This window comes from Exophiala aquamarina, assembly GCF_000709125.1.
Source record: "Exophiala aquamarina CBS 119918 chromosome Unknown aczIA-supercont1.4, whole genome shotgun sequence".
Taxonomy (NCBI): Eukaryota; Fungi; Ascomycota; class Eurotiomycetes; order Chaetothyriales; family Herpotrichiellaceae; genus Exophiala; species Exophiala aquamarina.
Genome location: NW_013550584.1, coordinates 960,296 through 983,483, shown reverse-complemented (window position 1 = coordinate 983,483; position 23,188 = coordinate 960,296). Strand labels below are relative to the sequence as shown.

At 51.4% G+C, this 23,188-nt stretch overlaps 5 protein-coding genes across 5 annotated transcripts; 3 read left to right on the top strand and 2 right to left on the bottom strand.

Annotated features, from left to right (window-relative positions):
- Positions 1 to 24: 24 nt before the first annotated feature.
- A1O9_05471 (uncharacterized protein) lies at positions 25 to 3,738 on the top strand (the record flags this gene model as incomplete). Its single annotated transcript, XM_013404689.1, has 1 exon — positions 25 to 3,738. One exon carries the CDS (start codon positions 25 to 27, stop codon positions 3,736 to 3,738), a length of 3,714 nt encoding a protein of 1,237 aa, XP_013260143.1.
- Positions 3,739 to 4,062: 324 nt separating this feature from the next.
- On the top strand, positions 4,063 to 6,348 carry A1O9_05470 (uncharacterized protein; the record flags this gene model as incomplete). The annotated part of the gene is made up of 3 exons (XM_013404688.1): positions 4,063 to 4,296; positions 4,418 to 6,127; positions 6,247 to 6,348. Coding segments are annotated over 3 exons (2,046 nt in total), but the record flags the coding sequence as incomplete, so codon positions are not given.
- A 4,661-nt stretch (positions 6,349 to 11,009) lies between these two features.
- Positions 11,010 to 12,765, bottom strand: A1O9_05469 (uncharacterized protein; the record flags this gene model as incomplete). Its single annotated transcript, XM_013404687.1, has 4 exons — positions 11,010 to 11,946; positions 11,995 to 12,241; positions 12,294 to 12,503; positions 12,555 to 12,765. 4 exons carry the CDS (start codon positions 12,763 to 12,765, stop codon positions 11,010 to 11,012), a joined length of 1,605 nt encoding a protein of 534 aa, XP_013260141.1.
- Positions 12,766 to 19,033: 6,268 nt separating this feature from the next.
- Positions 19,034 to 20,482, top strand: A1O9_05467 (uncharacterized protein; the record flags this gene model as incomplete). The annotated part of the gene is made up of 3 exons (XM_013404686.1): positions 19,034 to 19,346; positions 19,405 to 20,029; positions 20,080 to 20,482. The coding sequence occupies 3 exons, from the start codon at positions 19,034 to 19,036 to the stop codon at positions 20,480 to 20,482; spliced, it is 1,341 nt and encodes a 446-aa protein (XP_013260140.1).
- A 116-nt stretch (positions 20,483 to 20,598) lies between these two features.
- A1O9_05466 (uncharacterized protein) lies at positions 20,599 to 22,214 on the bottom strand (the record flags this gene model as incomplete). The annotated part of the gene is made up of 4 exons (XM_013404685.1): positions 20,599 to 20,746; positions 20,811 to 21,409; positions 21,464 to 21,999; positions 22,055 to 22,214. The coding sequence occupies 4 exons, from the start codon at positions 22,212 to 22,214 to the stop codon at positions 20,599 to 20,601; spliced, it is 1,443 nt and encodes a 480-aa protein (XP_013260139.1).
- Between the last annotated feature and the right edge of the window lie 974 nt (positions 22,215 to 23,188).

Sequence of the window (23,188 nt, the reverse complement as noted above, 5' to 3'; positions counted from 1 at the left end):
CTCATTCCTCGTCACGCGTCCACCATGTCGTTGGATATCTGGCCCCTCATGGAGCGGAAGTGCCTGCAACCCACAAGCATGACATCGCGCACATCTAATTCTCGCCCCACGCGTGCCACCGCGGAAGAAGATGATATGGAAATACTGACAGACGCAAAAACACCAGGTTTCGGAAACGCAAACAATTCCACCTCCCTCTTCGGCAACAAACCCGCCTCCAACCCCTTCGGTGCCAGCACCAATTCTGGTACTGGCCTATTCGGCAACTCCACAAACTCTGGTGGCTTTGGCACGTCCACAGGTGGATTTGGGGGGAATAACACAAGTGCCTTTGGGAGTAACAACAATAATGCCACATCGTCCTTCAGCTTCGGAAGCAATGCCAATAAGCCTGCGTTCGGCAATACCACAACCGCGACCCCTCTCTTCGGGCAAGGTGGTTCGGGAACCACCAGCGGCTTCGGTGCCACCAACGCTTTTGGCTCTGGTACAGCTCTGAGCAACCAACCCGTCCCGCCATCAGAAGGAACGGCATCGATCCCATTCGCTCCGCACATCGAGAAGGACGGCACAGGCTCCACCAGCAGCGCGTACCAGAGCATTGTGTTCCAGCAACCCTATCAGAAGTACTCTTTCGAAGAACTTCGTCTAGCCGATTACAACGCAGGAAGACAGTATGGCAACAATACAGGGCAGGCCGGCGGCTTTGGTGGCAATACCTTTGGTGGCTTTGGTTCAACCAACACAAATACTGGTGGCTTCGGCAGCGGCAACACTGGTGGTGGTCTCTTTGGCAACAATGCTACATCTGCATCCACCGGGTTCGGAGCCAGCAATACCGCAACGACGGGATTCGGTGGCGGAGGCCTGTTCGGCAACAAGCCAGCCACTGGTGGACTGTTTGGATCGCAGTCTAGTGGCACAACTACGGGTGGACTGTTCGGCACTGCCAACAATACCCCCAATGCCGGAGGATTTGGATCTGCGTCTGGTGGCAATAGTCTCTTTGGCAACAACCAGCAGACCCAGAATAAGCCCAGCCCGTTTGGAGCCAATACTACCACACCCGCATTCTCGTTTGGGAATACTAATGCCAATGCGAACAGCACCGGCACGAGTGGTGGACTCTTTGGTAATAACCAACAGACCAACCAAAGCAGTGGTGGTCTTTTCGGAAATAACACACAGCAGCAGAGCGGTGGATTGTTCGGCAACAACAATCAACAACAGCAGCAGCAGCAGAAGCCGCTTTTCGGCACCTCCACGGGAGGCTTCGGGAACTCGACGACCCAGAGTCAGACCGGAGGAGGTTTGTTCGGCAACACCAACACACAAAACACTGGTGGTGGCCTGTTCGGTGGCAACAACAATCAACAGACCACCAACACGGGCACTGGTTTATTTGGTTCGAACACGAACACCACTGGTGGCTTGTTTGGTGGAAATAACAACGCCAATAATGCTCAGAAGCCTGGCGGTCTCTTCGGGAGCTCGTTCGGAAACACCAACACCGCCAATACAGGTGGTGGACTGTTCGGTAATGCCAATGCCAATCAACAGCAGTCTGGTGGTTTATTCAATAACGCCAGCAACACCAACGCCAATTCGGGGTTTTCCTTTGGCATGAACAACTCGACTAACAAACCTGCCTCGACAGGTCTGTTCGGCAACACGAGCACGAATCAGTCCGGGGGGTTGTTTGGAGGATCGAGTTTTGGTGGTCTCGGCGCCTCACAGAATAATCAACAGAATGCTCAACAGCAAGCGGATTTCCGAGTTTCGACTCTGAATGACCCCAATCCTTATGGACAGACATCGATCTGGACGGGTCTACCGGTGCCAACACCTGACAATTCCAAACCCATCTTTACTCCCTTGACCGCCAGCCAAAAATTGAAGGAGAGTCAATCCAAACCCCCACCGAGCCTCCGACTCAACCAATCTCGTTACATGACTCCTCCGCGTCGACCCGGCTTTGGATTCACATACTCGACCTATGGAACGCCCAACAGTGCGGCTAGTACGCCCGGCGGTGGGAGTTTGAGCAACAGTATGTACGGCAACCGCAGCTTCAACGGAACTAGCTTTGGGGGCAGTATTGGACGCTCGTTCGGCAAGAGCGCATCCGTCAACAATTTGAGGTCCCAGTTCAACATAGGTGACAACGAGGGTGTCTTGAGCCCCAATGCTTTCAACAACCCCGGGCACACTCGTTGGTCGGGAGGTAATATGCGTCGCTTGACTATCGATCGAAGTATTCGCAACGACCTCTTTAGCCGCCAGTCGCTGCCTGCATTGCCTGCGCCAAGCCCGGCTGAGAAGAGCGTCAACAACAAACCCGACTCGAATGCTACCAATGGCGAAACCCCTGTAGAGCCAACCAAATTGAGGAAGCGCGTCAGTTTCGACAAGGAGATCACTGGTGGTCAGAACGGCACTTTGAACGGCGACAGCGGCGCGCTGGTCCGAACTGAAATTGACGCTGATACGCCTGAGCCCGAACCTCGAAGCCGAGCCGTCAATGGAGCCGCGACACCAGATCCCCAACAAGCCCGAGGCAATGAACTGGCTGTGGTCCCCGAGGACCGTGCTTCTGATCATGTCAGTCCAAAGAAATCCGCCGTCGAGGCGAAGCCTGATCCACAGCCTGGCGACTACTGGATGAAGCCGACACGTGCTCAGATCAGCAAGTTGCCCCGTGACAAAGCTCAGGAATTCGTCGGGTTCGAGGTTGGTCGAAAAGGTTGTGGCCGCGTGACCTTCCTGGGTGCCGTTGATTTGACAGCTCTGCCGCTGGATGATTTGTACGAGAAGATTGTCGAGATTCGTCTTCGCTCGGTCACCGTCTATCCAGATCCAAGCACCAAACCACCCGTCGGGAAAGGCCTCAATGTTCCGTCGATGATTTATATCGAGAACTCTTGGCCTCGTGCCCGAGGTCAGCCTTCATCCGCTACGAGCGGTCCCATCTTCGACAAGCATATCAATCGCTTGAAGAAGATGCAAGGCACAGAGTTCCAGTCCTATGACGTCGCCACCGGTGTGTGGGCGTTCAAGGTCCCTCACTACACCAGATATGGCTTAGACTACGACGACGACGATGATCTCACCCGGAGCCAAATCTCCCTTCCACCAGACTCCCTCGACGGCTCGCCGGTAGAGAATGCCCCAGGTATGGATGTTGACAGTGGGGAAAATGATGATTACGACGACGAGGACGAAGATGACACTTTCGCTTTCAAACAAAAGACCGTCCCTGGCGGCTTCGGCAAGCGTTCCCTGATTGATGATTTTGAGGCGAGGGCGCCCACGCCTCAGGAGCTGGAGGATGGCCCAGGGTCTGACCTGGAAGAAGAATACGAGGACGAAAACAGCGACAACGAAGTCAGCATGGCGGGCACCTTCCCTGCTCCCGCAGTCATGGAGAGTCCCAACAAGCCGATCCTGAAGGCGAGCCGTATAGGCACCCCCGGCAAGCCTTTGATCACCCTCGACGGAGACTGGGCCGAGCAGCTGCAACGCACCATCAGTCCTCGAAAGCAAAACCGCGAAGCGCTGCGCGACGTCCAGAGCAAAGTCTTACTCGACCGTACCTTCGAGCCCATCAAGCCACGAGGCGTCATCGGCAAGGGTCAACTGAACACCAGTATCGACATCATGAATTCCCTGTTCACCAGACACGAGGAGAGAATGACCAGGGGCGGAAAGGGACAGGCTGGGCCGGACTTCGAGGTTTGATTACTCCTTTCTCTCTCCCTGAAGTTTCCCATTGCACTCTCTTCCCCCACCACGATCATTGTTCCCACGCCCAAACAGGAAACCTATAATGCTTGAACCCCGCGCGGTATGTGTTGGATGAATAGGATTTGACGACGGTGAGATGATATGGTACTGGCCAGACACGTTCGACAGATTGTCACGAGCCCCGCGGTTCAAGAAAAAGTTCATCATGGGTTTTCTATTCCCCCCCCCTTTTTTACACAACACAACACACATAGTCTGTAGGTAGTCCTATTGGAATGAAACACATTTGCTAAACAATTTTATTTCTTCTCCATCTAGTTCCCTTATGCGAAGCGCGCGAAGACCGTTGATGACGATTCCGAAATGGCCGCGCACGATAAGTCATGGCATGCCTCTTTCAAGCCTCACTTCACGCCCACAAATGGTTTGATTTACAAGTCGAACGGTGAAGGTGATCACTCCGAAGTCGGGTGGAATACGGAAGGTCTGGTGACGGACAGCCGCGGGAGGAATGTGGTGGCATTGACTTCACTGCGAGGCAGTCTGGACCATGTCAGTTGTTACTTGCTCTTGAATTTTGCACCACTGCCTACTCCCATCTATTCCTTATTGATTCGTCTGTCTCGACACAGTTTGACACGGGTTCTTTTCTGACTTGCACGCGTATGCACAGACCACATCGACCACTCCCATGAACGTCGAATCTCTCCTGGCCGATGCTCTAGTCATCGAGCGCGACGGCATCCCCTTTGTCGAGCACCAGGCCGTTCCTTTCTCGCAGACGAAGAACCGATTCACGCAGCATCACACGAACCAGACCGAGCTCGACATCTACGAGCTCGCGCACGTCTTGTTTGATGACTACGAAGACGAATTTTCCCTTGGTCTCAGCCGTCAGCAGCAGCAAGAGTACGTCGGCAACATCCGCAAGGATCGACTCACTAAATATCTCTCGACCTTGATCTGGCGGCGCCATGGAGACCGTATACGAGCGTCCGAGAAGTCAAATGCCCCGACCACCGCGATATTGTATCTCACGGCCAATAATATCAGAGCGGCGTGTGATGCGTTGATGAACGAGAAGGATTTCCATCTCACACTGTTGGTGTCTCAGATTGACTCTGTCGATAACACGGTCCAACGGGATATCGGCGACCAACTCGCCGCGTGGCGCGACCAAGGCGTCATTTCCGAAATGAGCGAGGAGATTCGAGCTTTGTATGAGATCATCGCGGGCAACACGGGCGTCTGCGAAGGCAAGCAAGATGTTCCGGTTGAGAATCGCGCTTCAACTTTCTCGATCTCGGAAAAATTCGATCTCGATTGGATCCAGGCCTTTGCGCTGTCACTGTGGTACGGACGACAGAAGGGTCACGGGATTCAGGATACGGTCAAGGAGTTTCAAGATAAGGTCACCAGTCAGGAAGAGAGTGCTTCACCGTTGGATGAGAGAGGAAATGAAGATCCATTGTGGGTTTTGCTCAAACTTTTCGCGACACAAACGAAGGGCCATGTCGGCGGGCTAGAGAAGCCGACCTTCCCACAGGCGCTTTCGACACTCGCTGCCCGCTGGAACTCTCAGGTTGTTTTCCGCCTGTACCACGCTATTGTGTCTACGGTTCCCAGTGTCAATGTTGATGACAACAAGGCCGAGGAGCTCGCTGTTTCGCTTGCGTTTGAGTGTAGCGCACGTGGTGATGTTGTGGGAGCCGCCTGTGCCCTCTTGCACATCTCCGATCCAGGTGTCCGGACGCAATATATCAAGGACCTTCTCAACGCTCATGGCGCAGTCCTATCTGATCCACCAAAGTATGGTGCGGGAGCCCAATCACAACAGAACCTCTTGGGCGTTCTCGAGCAACGTCTGAGTATCCCGAGCACGTGGCTGTACGCGGCTAAGGCCCTCCACGCCCGCTCCGCAAACGACTCCGTAGCCGAGCTGTCCTACCAGATCCTAGCGAAAGATTTCCCTGCTGCCCACCAGACCCTGCTCCTGCGCGTGGCTCCACGGCTCGTCATCGACGAAAACTGGACCGTCCTGTCCTCCATCCTCAAGCAGTTCGGCAACAGCCCTGAAGAACATATCGGCGCGATTGCGTGGAGCGAAGGCGGCGGCGTCTATGAAGCTTTTGTGGTCCTGATGGGTCTCGAGGAGTCAAAGAAGGCACACTCAAATCAAGCTGTCAAAGCGGAGAGGGATGCCCTGCTCCACCACCTGCGAAAAGCACTGACCATCATGAACGCCAACGAGACCAATCTTGGTCCGCTCGGGAAGGATAAAGAAAAACTCGAGGAACGAGTTGCCTTGAGGGAGATGGGCAGAGCCGTTGCGGCGATTCTCAATCACGAGTCTGAAGGCGGCCAGAGATCGCTTTTGGAGAAGGTACGTTTCATTCGATCTTGAAAGAGATAGAAAACCATGACCCCCCTGTTCCCCGCTGTGTGTTCCGGATGGATTGTGGTTGTTGAAAGCTAACAAGCCACCCCTTGTGGAATTTGCAGAAATCAATCCTCGATCTTCCTCTAACTGCAGATGCGCGGCTCAGCCATGCGACTGCGTTGGGTGTCGACTATTACCGCGGAGTGATGGCCACGGCGCGATGACGAGGTTTGCGATGCGATGCGATGCGAAGTAATGGCGTTCCGGGAGCTTGGAATTACTACAGCTTGGTCTACTCGTGGCGGTGACTCTACTTTGACAGAATGAATGCCTTTTGCGGGTTGAACGCGAGCGTGGAACCCGGCACACACACACACACACACACACACACACACACACACACACACACACACGCGCGCGCGCGCGCGCTTGAGGGAAGTTGTGAAGTCTATTTGTATGAGTATCAAACGAGGCTAGGAATGCAACTCTTTCGGACTAGACTAGACTGGACTGGACTGGACTGGACTGGGATGGGAGACGTGAAAGCTGACTGGCAGGTGCTTGGCGTGCAATGGAAAAGCTTAGATCAGAATCAAAATGAAACGGAAGATTGCTTCTTCCCTCGAATTGATGAATCACTCTTTCCTCAAATGAATAGTCAGTATGCCGTCTAGGATTACTAATTCCCTAAGTTCTGTCGAGGGCACCGGAGTATTCCCAGTCCTCGTAAGCATTCGCTGGCCTCTCAGTTAGAGATATATGTACTCGTAGCTAAGGTATCGCATGTATTTATGGGTCTTGTGAGTGTCAGCGACGGGAGCGAAGGGAGTAAGAAAAGCGCAGGAAGATGAATTCCAACGATTAGCTGAGCACGTGAGCCCAGTCACGTGATTCCGTGATTCCGGGCTAAATTAGTCTGGGAGGATTGGGAGGCGCCAGCCTTGGGCTAACTACAATAAGGCTAAGACGGATCTAGTGGCTCTCTCCTTTCCTATGTCCTTCCTACTCCGTACACTCCACCGAATGGGCCACGCTTGTTGTTCCGACCTCCATTTTTGCGAGTATGTTGCATCAAATGGCTTATGAGCACCGCCTGCGTGAGCGGAAAACGCGCGAGTCGCGGCCTATCACTCTTTTCTTGCGCGACTTGAAAGGCGCGCGCAGCTTCCCTTTCTGGTCGAAAATACGGCTTTGCTCCTTCCTTCCTACCCAACCAAAGGCGACTGCTGATCAACTCCTCTCGCTCAAAGGCAAATTGGTAGGCTCATAGATGCTTCAATCCATTTGAATTTGAATTTGGAGCATAAAATTAGCGAGTGCAGAACTACCTGGCAATCTAGGCAGCTTCGATTCTTCTCACATCGCTGCTGGACCACGAACACCTCTTCCGCCATCAAGTGGAAAGATGACCGCAGCATCTTGCAATAAGGGTTTTACCATGGAAAACTCTGTGGCCTGTTAACACCTGCTGGAGCAACCCTGCCTTCCGAATGACTGTTTCGTTGCACATGATGTAACCAACTCGCAGGAGAAATTTTGGTCAGCCTATGAGTTGAAAAGACCTTGGCTGGCTCAACCAACGCCGCCCAAAATCTGTGTACGAGTACGCCATATACTTGGTTTGTGGATTTACCAGCAGTTCTGGCAAGCACATTGCCACAGTCCTGTGGGGAGATGTCAGTCACTTGGTCATGAGCTAGTCCCCATGTCTGGGGTGACGCAAAAAGCCAAAACGTTGTTGGAACACTAATTGAAGCTGAAACCTCGGATAATTTTGCAGATATTGAAGGACACGACGATCGAATTTGCTGCCAGTTGGGTCTAGCCACACCATCGGACGGGCCTTCGACGCGTCGATCAACTTTGATGACGAGGCTGGTGCGTGGCATTCCCAGTGATACTACAGAGATACATGATGCATCGCTGAGGCGCTTTCGACTGTTTTGGATTTCAACCTCGCGCTCCCTGGTCCGCAATGCCTTCTGTATACCAGCTATCCGGCATTTCTTAACAATGCGATCGACCGATCTTGGGTTGCTAAAAGCACCAGGACCCCTTGCCACTAGCAGCGGCATTCAAGCTCGGAGCCTTGACCGCATTTGATCTCGACTTTGTCCAGTACGACAACATATCACCATGATTGGCTTTTGGAAGACAAGCCCACTGCCCTGACTGACCTAATTCTCACTCTCGCGATGATCATAAAGCTTATATGAACCACGTTAGCAGCGGCTAGGGCGGAAACTCAAAGGACCCTTTGGACAATAACCACGTATTTATTGTGGCTAGTCATCCTGTTTTGGCATGATTACCAAATCACGAGTACAGGATGAGTGATGGCTTTCCTATCTGCCCAATGATCAAGTTCTGAAGAGGACTAAAAGATGTTCAATGGCTACCTAAGTGAACACATTGTTCTTTTGGGAAGGAGTACGCATGGACGCTCAACTTCATCTATCTCAAGACACTAGCTCGAATTATTCGTCGTGACTCAGAAATTGCTCACATCCTTTGGTCCGATCGGAGATCACGCGAGACTGGAGTTCAAAGAGGTGATGCAATCTCCATTGCATTCCAGTGGTGGGCCAGCAGATATGGACCCCTCTCCATAGAATAAACCTAAATGGGGCTGACAGTTTGGGTCAAAATTGTAAACTTCAGCCGCCGCGAAGTTTATTGAGCAGGACAAAAATGATCTTCATAGGGTGACCTCTCAGGTTCAATAACCAGACTGTACCACCTTCCTTACTCCGCTTGACACCACAGCAGGAAAAGTTAGCATCCTCATCTGTTGTGAAAATCGTACGGATTTCAGTTCTTTTGCTATCTATGATGTTCAAGACATGTCCACGGCTGGTGGTCGAGGACGGGTGCTCAAAACGGCAAACATATGCGGTCGTCTGCTTGTCTATATAAAGGGAAGGCCTGCTCGTCCTGAGGTGGTGTTGCTCTCAAGATCAATCATTCCATTCTTCATTCCTTGCAATTCTCCAAATACTATGAACCACTGGAAGGACCCCAGTGGATGAAAGCAGGCACATCCAGTCTCAACAGCAAAATCAACCGGCACGCTCGAGTCACGCGGTAGACGGCAGTTACCCACCTCGTTGAAAGATTTGAGGTAGACTTCCCGTGCGGAACACGGGGCGGTGCAACCGTCGATGAGTATTCCCTTCACAGTGTGGCGAGAACGCCAACCAGTACGAGCTTGCTAGCGAATGCGAGCAGGGACACAGCCGACATCAGGGATACACTGATAGCAAGGAGTCGAGGCGGATCCCTGTTGTTGAAGATGTCTTCGCGTGCATCCGCAAGTAAGGAAAAGAAACAGTCAAGACGATTGAACAGTCTGGTGAATGAGGATCATTGTCTTCATCCTTTCATCCATTCATTCCTACCCCACTGATGTCCTCGCCCTATCCATAACCTATCTGCAATGTGACATATGCTTTCTCCTCTCTGGTCAGGCGCCATCTTTCCTTTCTGTTGTCCTTGAATCATTCACTTACGTGTGAGATACCCAGGGTCAGTCCATTCCCTTCACGTGCCCCACATCCGCGCCTTACACGTCCATCAGTATCATGAGCAGACTTCCTACACTGGCCCCGAACCCCTCTAGTGTGGAGCTCGCACAACGCCTCCGGAGTCTGCGACACGGGTAGCAGGAACCTCCAAACAAGAGAGTAAGCGGGATACCGATGGGCCTTCCGTCCAATGCACATCTTGTCCCGGCCGTCGCTTGCTCCGCCGGGATGCTCTCTCTCTCCCTTGCACCCGTGGCCATATACATACCATAGGCCCACCGGTTTCTTTCCCTTGCTCTTGAGGCGCGGGCACAAAAGCCCGAACAAACACTCCCGGCCAGCTACTGACTCGCAGCAAGCAGTGCTTCCTCTTCGCCCACCTCTCTAACAGTGACCTTGGCGAAGGGTGGCGGCAATTGAGCGATGAGATGTCGTTCAGCCTCGCTCTAGATAAGCGCCAACGCAGCACGCAGATTTGGTCCTCAGCACTGCATTCTCCTGCTGCTACTTAGGCCTGTTCGTGCAAAGCAAGATGATAGATCCCTGGCAGCGGCCGCATCATCGTTATCATAACTATGCCCGGCCGGGTTTGGGTTGGTCACCCGCTCGTCACCTCAACTGAGTGGAATTGCAAAATGTATCGAAACATCCCGATGCCCAGAGAGAGGAACCACGAAGGGGTTGCTTCACGACTCACAAATCCAGCAAACCGCTAAGTCTGGAATCTACGAGCCAACGACCCTCGTCGAGTTTTTATCTATTTTTTTATTTTTTTATTTTTTTGGCAGTCTAACCAGTACGGATTCTTTTCATTGGATTATCCCTGCCATTCCCATAGAAGCTTTGTTTGAATTTCCAGAAGCCACGCAATACTAACGTAATATCACTCTCTTTACTTCATCCAACGACCCCAAACCCCAAAGAGGCCCCATGTCTTCTTGTTGCACCTGAATACTGTTGAAAGAAGCCTGAGGTTCGAGTCCGATGAATTTTAACAGAGTGCATAACTCAAGCAAGGGCTCACATGTCAATTTGAGTGGTAAGAGCTTGTTGACGTGGGAGCGCCCGTATTCCTGCCAGCTCGTCGCACAGGAACGTGGGCATAGACAGGTTTGACATATCAAGCCATGAGAGCACACGCGTGGTCGATTTTAGCTCAGATCATCACCTTAAAAGCCGAGCAACTCATACTTGTTAGAGCGAGCGTGAGAACCAGGAGAACACGGCGTGTGTTGTACTCTGCTGAGCTCTGGATTCATCGACAGAAACGGGAAAGCTTATTGACAACATCACAACACTTCGTCGATCAAAGATGTGCCAAGAGTCAAGATTTTAGCTCAAACCAAGCTTGGTTTACAAAATCAATTGTTGAACACCATGCCGCTGGAACCATGGCAACTGTTTTGATGCCAAATAGGTCCAGGATTGGGGAGGGGCAATGTGTGCATGCCTTGGGATGATGCCGTATTTGAGTATTGCTGATTGTATAGTGGTGGTACGCTGGGAGCATGCGATACACTGTTCGTGTGTTGTTGACTGTAGAGTGGCGGCATGCTGTTACTGTGAGTGGCGTTGTATGGCATGGTTATGGTGTATGGCATGCTGTTGGTGTATGGCATGCTGGTGGTAGGCATGTCATCATAGAGACCTGAGCCACTCGACAAGCTGGATAGCTGGCTAAGAGGTGCGAAGTTACCAGCATTACCACCATGTCCGCTCATCATAATTCCCATGTGACTGTCCAGGCCAGATACCATGTGGTTGCTATGACAATTACCAGGAGACAAAGCGTTCTTCATGTGAGCATTGCTTGGGGACATCATGTTGCTCATGGGTTCATTCGGTGGAGACGACGAGCTGTTCGTATGACTGTTGAAACCAGACATCATACCGTGGCTAGTATTGCTGGAACCAGACACCATACTGCTCATATGATTGTTATTCATGTGAGTATTCATACCGTGGAGGTCCGGACGTCCGAAAGAAAACAAGGCCTGGGAGGCTTGGAAGCCCTGGTGATTGTCCACAGGAGCCGCCTGAACACCCCAAGGTGCTATGCCTGCCTGGCCGGAAATGCGTTGTCTCGAGTCTTCGAACTCTTGATTGTCGAGATGGCTTGTGTGGTTTCTTGAATAAGTTAGGCGGTGCATGATGCTCTCCCCGCGTCGATTTGGTGGCATGCCAGGCCCAGTCTCGGCTGGATTGACACCTTGTGGTTGACTGAAAGCAAGTGGGCCTGATGCTCTCTCCGGACGCTGCACAGATCCCCAGCTTGTTTGGGACTGTTTGCGCTTGTTCCTGCACTTCAGTTAGCCTTGACCAATCGGACGGACGAGACAGGCAGACGTTGGTTCTTTGCGGATTCTAATCTTCACACCGCATTCAGCAACTGACCGTGTCAATTCAGTGGATGCTTTTGAGATTCCCATGCCTTTAGCTTCCCTGATGGGGAATGATCCGCTGGTGGTAGATGTCAGGAGTTTTGCATATTGGCCTAGGTCACCGTCATAACGAAGTTCAAAGAGAACGAATTTGAGGCGGTAAATTCCCAGATATTTTGGGCACAGATCTCCAAAGATGAAGTAACCGCATTCTGTTACAGAGAATCAGTCCGTGGGCGAAAGTGACGGCATCTCGCCACTGACCTTGGTTTTTCTCTGCCTTCAGTTTGTGCAGAGATGAGACTAGAACCCCTCCCAAACCACCATCAATCGGAGAGCTCACTTCATCGTTGGCAACGAGTTCAACAATGCAGAAAAAATGCGGGTTCGACTGGTGATAGAGGTTGGGATCCGCACCTCCACCCTTGAGTCGGATAATCGGCTCCGGGTGTAGGCTACAGGCCAATGGTTTACCTGTAACGGTGTGAGCAAAGTTAGAAAAGGAACTTGTCTGATGGTGATTACCTTTTGACTTTCCAACGTTGACTCGACCATCGTCAGGGGACTGCGCGATTTCTAGGTAGTAAAGAGGACTATGATGATTCAATCTTGTCAGTTCTGATGTAGGGAATGAAGGCAAATGCTGCATCCTGTCTAAATGTCGCATGCTACCGACCTGTCGTGATGGGCCCTCAAAGCGTTGAATTCGAGCAACTTCAGTGGTGGCGCTGTCCATGGTCCCGCTCTTGTCTGGTCTGTTTTCTCCTGTATCCTTTCCCTGCTCATGTCTTTGCTAGCAGGAGCTGGTCTTTGAGAGTCTCTGCTCTTCTCAGTAAATGATGGAGGCGTCTTTCTGCTGGGTGGAACAGGCATGAGTTCTGTGAGCTAGAGACCGCTGGGAAACGGTCTGTTGAAATACTTGACACAGCGTTGATCTGTTGATTGACGCTGGATTCTCCAACTTAGAAAGGACCACCAGCGTTGATAGATGAAGAAAGCGGTTGGAGGAGAGGAAATGAATGTTAAAATTGTGAGGATGGATGAATGAAAAATGGTTTCTGATGGAATGTTGGCACGACAAAGATGGGATCGAGGAGCTTAAAATCCTTGGTTTTGGGCAAAGAACTAGGTGGGAAGAAGGTGCGTTGCTGCAGTTATGGCTGAAGGGAATGTGCGATTAGGGCTCACTCCTAGTATTGTAGATCAAATCCTCATGAGGACTTCGTTGACCAGGTCGGAAAAGTCAACAACAGAGCTAGTAGAGTGAGTGCCTTGATTGTGAGAACATGGTACAATCAGAATCGTGAACTGATACCAGCAGATACCGGCAGTATGGTCTGGGTGGATCTCGCAAAGCTGAACGATCTTGATCGAGCGATCAGGTCCGCAAAACCACAAGGCAACCTTCGATTTGAGTTGAAGAAATACTTAGTCTCCAATTTGACCCTCTGATACAGCTTTACTGGTCGTTAGGCACTTGTTGGTGCTGAATTTCAAGGCTGTCCTTTTGCTTCGGACAACGATACAAGACGTGGTCAGAAACTTTACTTTCCAGGTGCCACTGAGAATTATCTGGACAAGGTCGCAAGGTGACAGTGGCAATGCACATCGAGAGGGCTTTCAGGGTAGTAGACAGCAGGATTGCATATCCCAAGTTGTAGAGCTGTAGCTGTCGTAATAACCAAGGGTATGTGAGGGAAAGACCTCGGGTCCTCGATAGGTAGGTGACTGAATCAGAGTCGGGAGGAAGCTCAGAGTATCCAATAAGTCCTTGATCGTCCTTCAGGGCGGCCTTTGCCGTCTTTATCAGCAAATGCTGCCGTGGACATCAGAAACACGCTTCAGATCTAGCTGACATGAGCGTACGATATGTAGGCTGACCCAATTTGAGGCTTGAGCAAGCAGTTTTTATCAGATGCTGTAGGGCAAGGGCTCGAGTGGTCTTGTGGAGCGATTGATCACAGTTGTTCTGGAAGAGGAACCAGGTTACCGGGATTTGCGCTGATTCTCATGAGTAGAAGGTTGAGACCGGCGTTCCTCTGCAGTCGCAACCGTGATCTCAAAGGATGCTGACAATCCGAATCGGGAAATTGTCTCGAGAGAACCTCAAGTACAAGAATGCGCAACAGATTAGCGAACAACTTCTTGGATGACAATAACGTTGAGATATTGTTGAAGTGCGAGTTTTCACTCTTCAGGCTTGCCAGCGCGCATCGTTGTCAGCAGTAAATGTGATCTGCAGGCTCTGCATCCGACCCTAGTACTTGGGTCCCTTCAACCAGCTCTCCTGCTACCACTTTTGGTCACACCCTCTACACCAAAGAACAGAATTGGCCAGCGCGCAAGATGCAGCGAGAAGCCAGTACACCGATATGTGCGAACTGCCAACCAAGCTAGGCGGGTGATCGTCGGACAGACTCTCGCGGCATCGGTAATACGAAGCTCTGTCCCGTCAGAGGCGTTTTCGACAAATAGCTGGACAACTGGCGAGGATCAACGTCCAGATTCTGCGCGAGAGATATTGTGTCAACGTGAGCTAGGGTCCCGGAAGAGTGCCTTGGGGCTTGGAGGGAGCACGAGCCGACCTATCGAAAAGATCATGGACTTTTCGATACCAAGTGTGATGAATCGGTATGTACGTACTCGTACGTCAAAGTCAAGGGCCGCCAATCTTGGCTACGCTTTAAAAGCATCACGTTCCTGGCTTTTTGCCCTTGTGGCACAGGTCGACTTGAGGAGTCACTCAATCGAGATTGAGAACGAAAGACTGGTGACAGGCGATGACCAATGAAAAGCAGGCTAAGAATGATTGCTCCAGTATGGGGAGTCTGGCATCGAGACTTCAATGACCATCGCTGCAGCTAGGGTCCAATGGAATGGGTGGGCCTCTCAACGTCAATCCTCTGTCCAACGTTAATGCCCGAACGAGTGCAGCCCCTGGTCGTTACCATCGACCAAACAAGAACTTCTCCCAGTCGATCAAGGCAGGCTAGGACAAGATAGAAATGCTACTTGCCAAGTACCTTTGAGTTTGGATCAAAAGGACTACTCCGTAGGTGAGAACGCGAGGCTGCTGGACATGATGTGGGCCTTACGAAGCGAGCAGCGCCACACAAATCTTGGTGACACAGATTTGTGTGCTATCCATCCACCGTACGGATCCGTTGTTCAAGAATGAACAAGCGTTTGATATCAAACTGACGACTCGAGCGGTCTACTGTGGATAACAGTAGAGGTTCGGCTCTTGCTGGATGCTCCAACCAGCTGGTTTTGAGCTCCTACGCTCTCCACACGTCGTGTACTCTGTACTTCGCACGTCGAGCTTTCAAAGGCGGGTGACCATAGCAACTAGGTGGCTGTAGACCAGGCCCACTGAGCTTGGCGAAGCACAAAGGGCCAAAATCATACGAAAGTTGAAGGGTTTGCCCTGGCTGAACGGTCATCGAAGTTCGAAATTGGCCTTCTTGCCGGTATCCATTGTCATGTAAAGAAGCTAAAAGTGCTATCTAGCCTTGATTGAGGATAGGTTGGTTCGCCTGCATGACATGTCGTTGGTCACGGGAGATGACAGCCAGCTGCGTGCTGACCATCTGAAGCCACATGAAATGCTCGGTCGCGGGCCAAGGGATACCAGGCCGGGACGGCGCTGTTGGATGCTGGAGCCGCTGTGGCTAGCCGCTTCCAGCGAACCAGACGAGCCTAGTACGAATTTCAAGCGACATGTAAGCACTCCGTCCGGAAGTGTGGATGTTGTGGATAGCTGAAAATGGGATCCTAGACCACTGATTTTGAGAGATCAGGGTCCGAGCACTACTGAACTGCCCAGCCTTGTACGACACCACATCCGGCCGCTTGGGTTTGTGGCAGATCCACGTCCGGGCTGGGATTCTTGCGTCGAGAGACATTCGCGTGCACGTACTTTGCTTGAGTATATGAATGGAGTGGTTGATAGATCTCTTCCCTTCGCACTGGATATTGGGGAGAGGGAGAAGACAGAGGCGTTTCTCGCACGGACTTGACATTGAACAGGTGGGCCATCCTTGCGTTGCTGTGGCCTATGATTCGCTTATGAACATGCATCTCACGTTTACCTAGTCTCTGGGTTCTCACAATTGAGTCAAAAGGGATCGAGGCAAGCTGGGTATTTCGCATGGCGTTTTTGAGAACTTCGCTTAGATGCTTGAGATCCACTAGTCGCAAGGCAATGTGCGGCCGTTGGGCGAGTGGCAGGACTTAGCTGGTGTCTTCTGGCATGGATAAGTCACTTGCTCGTCCAGGGGGGATCTTCGACAAACTCTATGCGATGGAAATCTGATGTGCAACAAGCGGGAACTCAAGACCATTAAAAGCGTAGCGAGGGACTCTATACTGTGTACGGAGTATCTATCAACCATGTGTTTTTTGCTTCGATCATGGCAGAATATCCAATCCAAATGCACTAAATTGGAGTCGAAGATCGAAGCTTGGAATATCGCATCAGGGCCCACGACGACAGCAGTGTCCTTTGCCTTGCTTTACAGTTTCACGAATTCCCTTTCCATGGCTTTTCTTCGGTCTGGTCAGATCTTTCTCTTATGCCGTCTTACGTGAGTGACTCTTCAAAAGGTTGGTTGTTACCGACTGAGTAGTCAGTGCCTCTGGCGCCGTGCGAAAACAACCTCAGATTTGTGCGGATGCACGAGTCCATACTGCCCCACGCTTCAACCCTCACCTCTACATACATCCTGCATGGCGGGTAGATGATGCAGTACGAGTCGTCCGTCTCATAATGTGACAGGATGCCGTGTGGAAATTGTAAAGCTCCCACATCTCGTGCACGTCGTAACTGTCACGGTCCAGGCCGGTCTTTTTACACAAACCATTTGTTATTCGAACGACCGAGAACGTAACTCTCTCTGGAAATCAGGCCAGCTCCACTCCAGAGTTACCCAGTGACAGGTATTGACCGAAGGGTCCTGACCTCTCCCAAACGTGGTGGATGGTGTTGAAATCGATAACTCGCATCGGACCTTCGGACCTTCGCCCGTGCGTGCACACGCACGGGCGAAGCCTTCCGTACGTCTAGCCTCTTGTTTCTGATGCCATCTTAGTGTCCACCTCCGTCTAAATTGCTCGATGACGACCCTGCTCATCGTGGCAGGGATTAGACAAGACCTAAGCCGTCTTTTCGCTTAGCAGTTGCGGGAGTACGGGGTTACGGTGTTCGTGATTCGCTTCGAGCCCGGTGGCCCCTGCACACGAGCTGAACCGACTACCCAAAACTGTTTTTTCTGTATGGAAAGGTGCAGGCAGAGAACGCCTTCGGATGCACTGCAGGCTGGATGAAGGAACCCACGTGCGGTAAGAGGCTTGCATTGACCACGTGTTTCCCACGCTTCTAACGTTGACACATGTCTCTCGTCCTCGTAACATGCCTCGAGATCGCGAAGGGGTGCAGAACGCCTCTTTGTGTCAGTCGAGAGGAGCGATATCATCTATGATCTGACATGCTACGAGGTATGGAGCACTGAGCTCGAGTCCCTGCCCTGCGCCAATCCTGATGATACGAACAAGTCCTGTCAAGATGAACAAGGCCTCGATCGGGTAGGCGTGATTTGCCCCTGTACCCAAGGGGCGTCCCGTTCCGGACAGCGACATGCTCAATCCAGGTGTTATCTTTGTGTGCGTGGCTTCAAGTTGTCCTCTATGACATCAGGATGTTGAAATTCGTGGGTGATGGAATTGGTGAGCATCCACGTGTAGAATCGTTTCCTCCAGATGCTGGACCAAGCTCCGATTTTCACTCCTGCAGCCACTAATTAGTTAGGCGACTCAGGCTGACGGGGCAACTTCAGATAATATGCAAGAGTTAACTAGCTCCTGAAACCCATCTCGGTGCCAACGTCTATTATTGCGTAGGTGGCACTTGGGGGCCCAGGGCCTAATTAACATCCCTGCCTACTTGTAGTCAAATCTGCAAGGTCGAATAGTTACGAGTAAGTCAACCACGGCAAACTTGACCACCCTAGACAACATCTTGAGCTCTGTCTTTTGGGGGTGCACCACTGCCCTTGTAGGAGGCTTCTGTCATGACTCATAACTGGTAGACGACAACGAGAGCAGGATACTATGGATGTGCTGCGCAGATCATGACTCTGCGCCCGCGCGAATTTGCAAATCCATTTGGTGCAGTAGACTCGTCACACACCACACCCTCCTTTGGCCAGGTGAGGTGCGCATTCAGCGCGCTTGATTTTCCCGAGTGAGTACGACGATGATGATCCAGGATAGTAAAATTACGAGCATGTCCGCAGTGCAGCTCTGCCGAGGTCCTTACCAGTAACCACCAGCCCTTTGAGGATGGCATTAACTAGCGTTGGCTGTGACTTAGGCTCATACAGTAGCTGAATGGCGAGAGCGATCATCACAACGGACTGTACCAATCACGTGGAAACATAGAATTTCTTTAGATAGATATATCTTCTTCTTCTCGTCATCAAATCGTCTTCAAGTCTCATGGAGGGATGGCCGAGTTGGTTATGGCGCCAGGTTAAGGTCAAATCTTAACATTATATCTGTTCAAGAACGGATATGCGCTTCCTGGTGGGGCAACCCTCGTGGGTTCGAATCCCACTCCCTTCATTTCTTTTTTGCCGGTTTTTGCATTTTGAGGCTACCTTACTTAATCTCCTCCTCTCACAAGGTGTCTAAATCTAGGTAGGGTTAATCCGGACGACTTTTGTTTCTTGGCATTTTTTGCGGCCCCCTTTCCATTCCCAATTGCGACCTCATCTTCATCGCCCTCCAGCAACGCCAGTAGGATTTGCCAGTTGTTCTACCGATCTACGGAGGAGCAGCCATCATGCACTGAAACAGACAAAATAGACATCGATTGATCGCTTTTAGATGTGAGAGCAGCACTTGCTTCCATCAACTCGAGGACCTCCCAGACCGTCCTCACAATTGTGACAGAAGTCCATGCATGGTGTTTTCTGAATCCAGCCTCCTTGTGCTGACTTGGCGTCATGGATTCTCTTTCTACTCCTCAACACCAGCTGTCTGCTTTATTTGGTCTGTTCCTTGTATGGAAGAGTCTCATTCTCCTCATCGTGTTTTCAAGCCTTGCTGTTGGCTATGACACCTCTGCAAGTCTGTTGATGAAGGCTACCAACAACGGAATCCTTACTGAAACCCCCAACAACTTTCAAAGTCAGTGGCTGAAATTTGTCAGGTGGGATGCCATATATTCCACACACATGGCTGGACATGGACTTGTTTTCGAACAGGAATGGGCCTGGGGCATTGGCTTGTCGACCTCGCTATCATTCCTTGCAAAGCGTGAGTCTGTTCTGAGGACACGCGAATAGGCCAAACTGGTACTTACTGTTTTGGACAGGTCTTGCTGTTCTCACTGGAACGAACGACGCAGTGACCTTGGTCATTGCCGGTGTCCTTCTATCACATACTACACACTGGCTCTCGACTGTTCAGCTGTGGTTCCTCGCGAGACGGCTCGTTGATGTAAGCAAGAGTCCTAAATCTCAGGTCCCTTTCTGTGCGGCCGCCTTTTACATCATCTCTCCAGCCGGAGTGTTTCTTTCGGCGCCATACTCGGAAAGTCTGTTCGCATTTCTCTCAATTTCCGGGTTCCTGGGCTACGTCTACGCCGTGCACTATTTCAACCATGCTAGAGTGTTTGCAGGGTCCGTTCTAATGGTTGCCGCTGGAGTACCATTTGGCTTGGCAACCTTTGTCCGGGGAAATGGCATCCTAGCTGGCGTAACCTATTTACTGGAAGCAGCAGCCACAGTGTTTGCGCTCTTGACTCAAGAGTTTACTATCTGGCGATTGATTCGACTATCATCAGTGGCGGCTGGAGGCTTGCTGGTAGCGGTGGGAACTCTGATACCACAATACCTAGCATACACGGAGTATTGTTTAGGCAGAGATCCTGAAGTTCGGCGGCCTTGGTGCAACAACACCATGCCGTCCATTTTCACCTTCGTTCAGTCGCACTACTGGTATGTCATTCCCTCCAGGATCTATGTTTCTTTCTAACGGTTGACATCAGGAACGTCGGACCGTTCCGATACTGGACACTATCAAACCTCCCTTTGTTCTTGCTGGCCGCTCCCTCCTTGTGGCTTCTCGCTGTCTCTTCTACTGAGTTCATGCGAAACCCTCGCATATTCTCGTCCAGCCCTGCAAAAGCTACTTCGAGAACAGTGTGTCGTCGAGACAGGGTCACTGCTTGGAGTCTCGCTCTCCCACAGCTGATACTGGCAATCTTGGCGTTGACCAGCTATCATGTTCAAATTATCACGAGGCTCGCCTCGGGGTACCCATTGTGGTATATTTGGCTGTCCCATCAAATTGTGGGAGGGTGGAGTCGCACCTCAGTCATCATTAGGTATATGGTGATGTATGGGCTGATCCAGGCTGGTTTATATGCATCATTTCTCCCTCCGGCTTGATTTGTGTGGTCAATATCTTTATCCCCACGCCATCATGGTACCGCAAAGCTACAGCCATCTGCTGGAGAACTCATTTACACAAGCAATGGGCCTTCACACAGCGACGTCAACCCCCCTCATATCCCTATAGCCGCCACTTTCACTCTGATCCCCTTGGTGTCGAGTTTGACAGTGGGGACAAAGTAATCATGCTTGAGAATGGTGTCCGTCACGTCAGTCGCATACAGTTCAAAAGTGAAGCGTCGCAGATCGGCCTGTGTATAACTCTACTTGCGCAAGACTGCCATCTCATCAGTACTCCGTCAACAGAGTTGGGGGTGTTCCTCACTTCAGACCAATACACGATCTCGCACCTTTTCCAAAACCGATAAAATACTGTTCCAAGCTCTGGCCCCTTGCGGTGACTGGATTACCTAGCCACCTTTCTGGCACGAACGAATGCGAGTCGGGGAAGACATCCTCGTCGTGGTTCAGGTCGACAATCGTCATGGAAACCGGCGTTCCCGCCGGGATCACCCAGTCTTTATACCTGAGATCGTGCCGGGCAACACGTGGTAGACGAGAAGCTATGCCATAAGCCAATCTGATGCCCTCTTTGATGCATCCCGTGAGATATGGCAACTGCTCGAGATGTTGCCAATCTAACGGCGCTTTAGGGTCTGGAATGGCCTCTTCAAGTTCCGCGCGAAGCTTCTTGAAGATGTCAGGCTTGTCGATAATGTGAAAGCTAGCCACGACAGCCGCCCAAGATGTCGTCAGGATGGCGGCGCCGATAATGACCTGGGCCTCTTGCATCATTCGCTCAACCGACTTCTCTATCGGAGCAAGGTCACTATGCAGCATTTCGTGGAATAACGTGGCATGGTCGGCCTGCTTCTGAGTTTTGTCGTGCTCTGCCTTGAGCGCGGTTAAGGTGCGCTGGAAATCCTAGAATCATCGGATCAATGAAATCTTCTCAAGTACTGGTTGGCCAAAAATAACCTTTTGCACCTGGATATGGACGTACATAGTGGGCTCAATCCTCAGAACCAGCCAGTCCGGCAAACCATTCCTTATAGGCCATAACCAAGGGAACTGCATTAGCACGTTTGAAGATTCACAAGCGGCGTGCATGCCTCCATGGAAGGCATCCTTAAAATCCGGTGAGTCCAGATGATCGTACGCTTTTGCGAAGCAGAACTCGGTTACGACATCACCGGAGAAAGCCGTCCAGGCACGATGTAGGGCAAGGACGCCGCCCGAAGAGATATAGCCCTCGATCTTGGTCACCAGTTTATCCAGCTTACTACGAATGACCGGCTGAAAATCCATAATCTTTCTTTTCGAGAAGGGAGCGACGGCATTTCGTAGGACACGATGGTATTCATGGGAAGGCGCTGTGAGGAACGACTCATCGGTCCCAAATCTGGCAGAAAAGGGGCGGTATTTGTCCAATTTCCCGGATTTTACATACAGCTCCTCAAAGTAGTCCGAGTCGATGATGTGCAACTCGTTCGGGGTAACTCGAACGATTGGGCCTGTTGCGAATCAGCAGAAACGAGGACCCTGTGTCTTGATCAAGACAAAACGAACCATATCTCTTGTGAAGGTCTTGAATGTGAAAGGTGAAATTTCCCTGCCGAATGACCTCGTAGTAGAACTCGTACCATCTGGTCAATCCGGCGAGTTTCGGTCCCCGGCAAATGGGCAATAGGATGGAAATATAGTCTGTAGATCGCCACGCCGAGAGCATAAAAGAATGAACCTATCAATCCCACAAGAAGGAGCCCCATTGAGGAGCTAATTGGTAAAGCCCAGGGGACCGCCATGATGTGCACCTCGGATGGATACAAGTTCCCAGCGAACGATGATTCTCATCAGAGCAAAAAGAGGGTGAGTGAAGATCAAAGATACGATGCGATAGGGCGGTCGGTAGAGTTGTTCCCACCGGAGCGGTATCAACGGCTATCTATCATGCGGCATGGGGCCTGAATTTTGAAAATAGAGTGATAGTTACATCAAAAGCCGAACCACGCACTACTTGGGTATTCGAGTCACTAGGCTGTGGGTCTCGGGAGGGGAAGCTCTCTCTGGAGCATTCTCCAAGGCAACCTTTATCGTAAATACTTGTAGGCCCCGTAGGAAGACAAATGTAGGCTTCGCATCGGCGATAGGTGCAGCGGGCTTTAACGGGTCGGCGGATGAGCTGCAACCGGGGACAAGTACTAGGATAGCGGCCGGTGATGGTCTGCCTTCATCCAACCAGACACGTGGCACTACTTATTATAGTGTCCGTACTCTGTAGATAGTGTGAATGCGGGAGGCTTGAATTGGCCGTGAGAGAAGTCTCATGGTAAAATATAATATCTAGAGCTAGGGTGATGTGCTGAACTCGACGTCTTGTATCTGCCTGTGCCTGCATATACTGACGGACGCTTCGGACCGACCGTGAAAACCCGGTAGCGCCGAGTTAACGTGCTCAGACGTCCATCCAACGACTGACTCATGAATTGGTAGCCCTTTCAACCCTGGCTACGGGTACAAGAGGTCATGCTGTTCCCACGACCAGCAACCTCGCTCATTCGAAGTTGCTAGACTACACGAATTTGGGCTACACGGATTGCCCACAGGGTCCTCCATTCCTCTGCTGTAACTCGTTGGTTAGCCACTCCGTGCGGGCAAGCGACCTGCCGTTTCAAGGATTTGCTTTCCCTCCACCACGCTTGG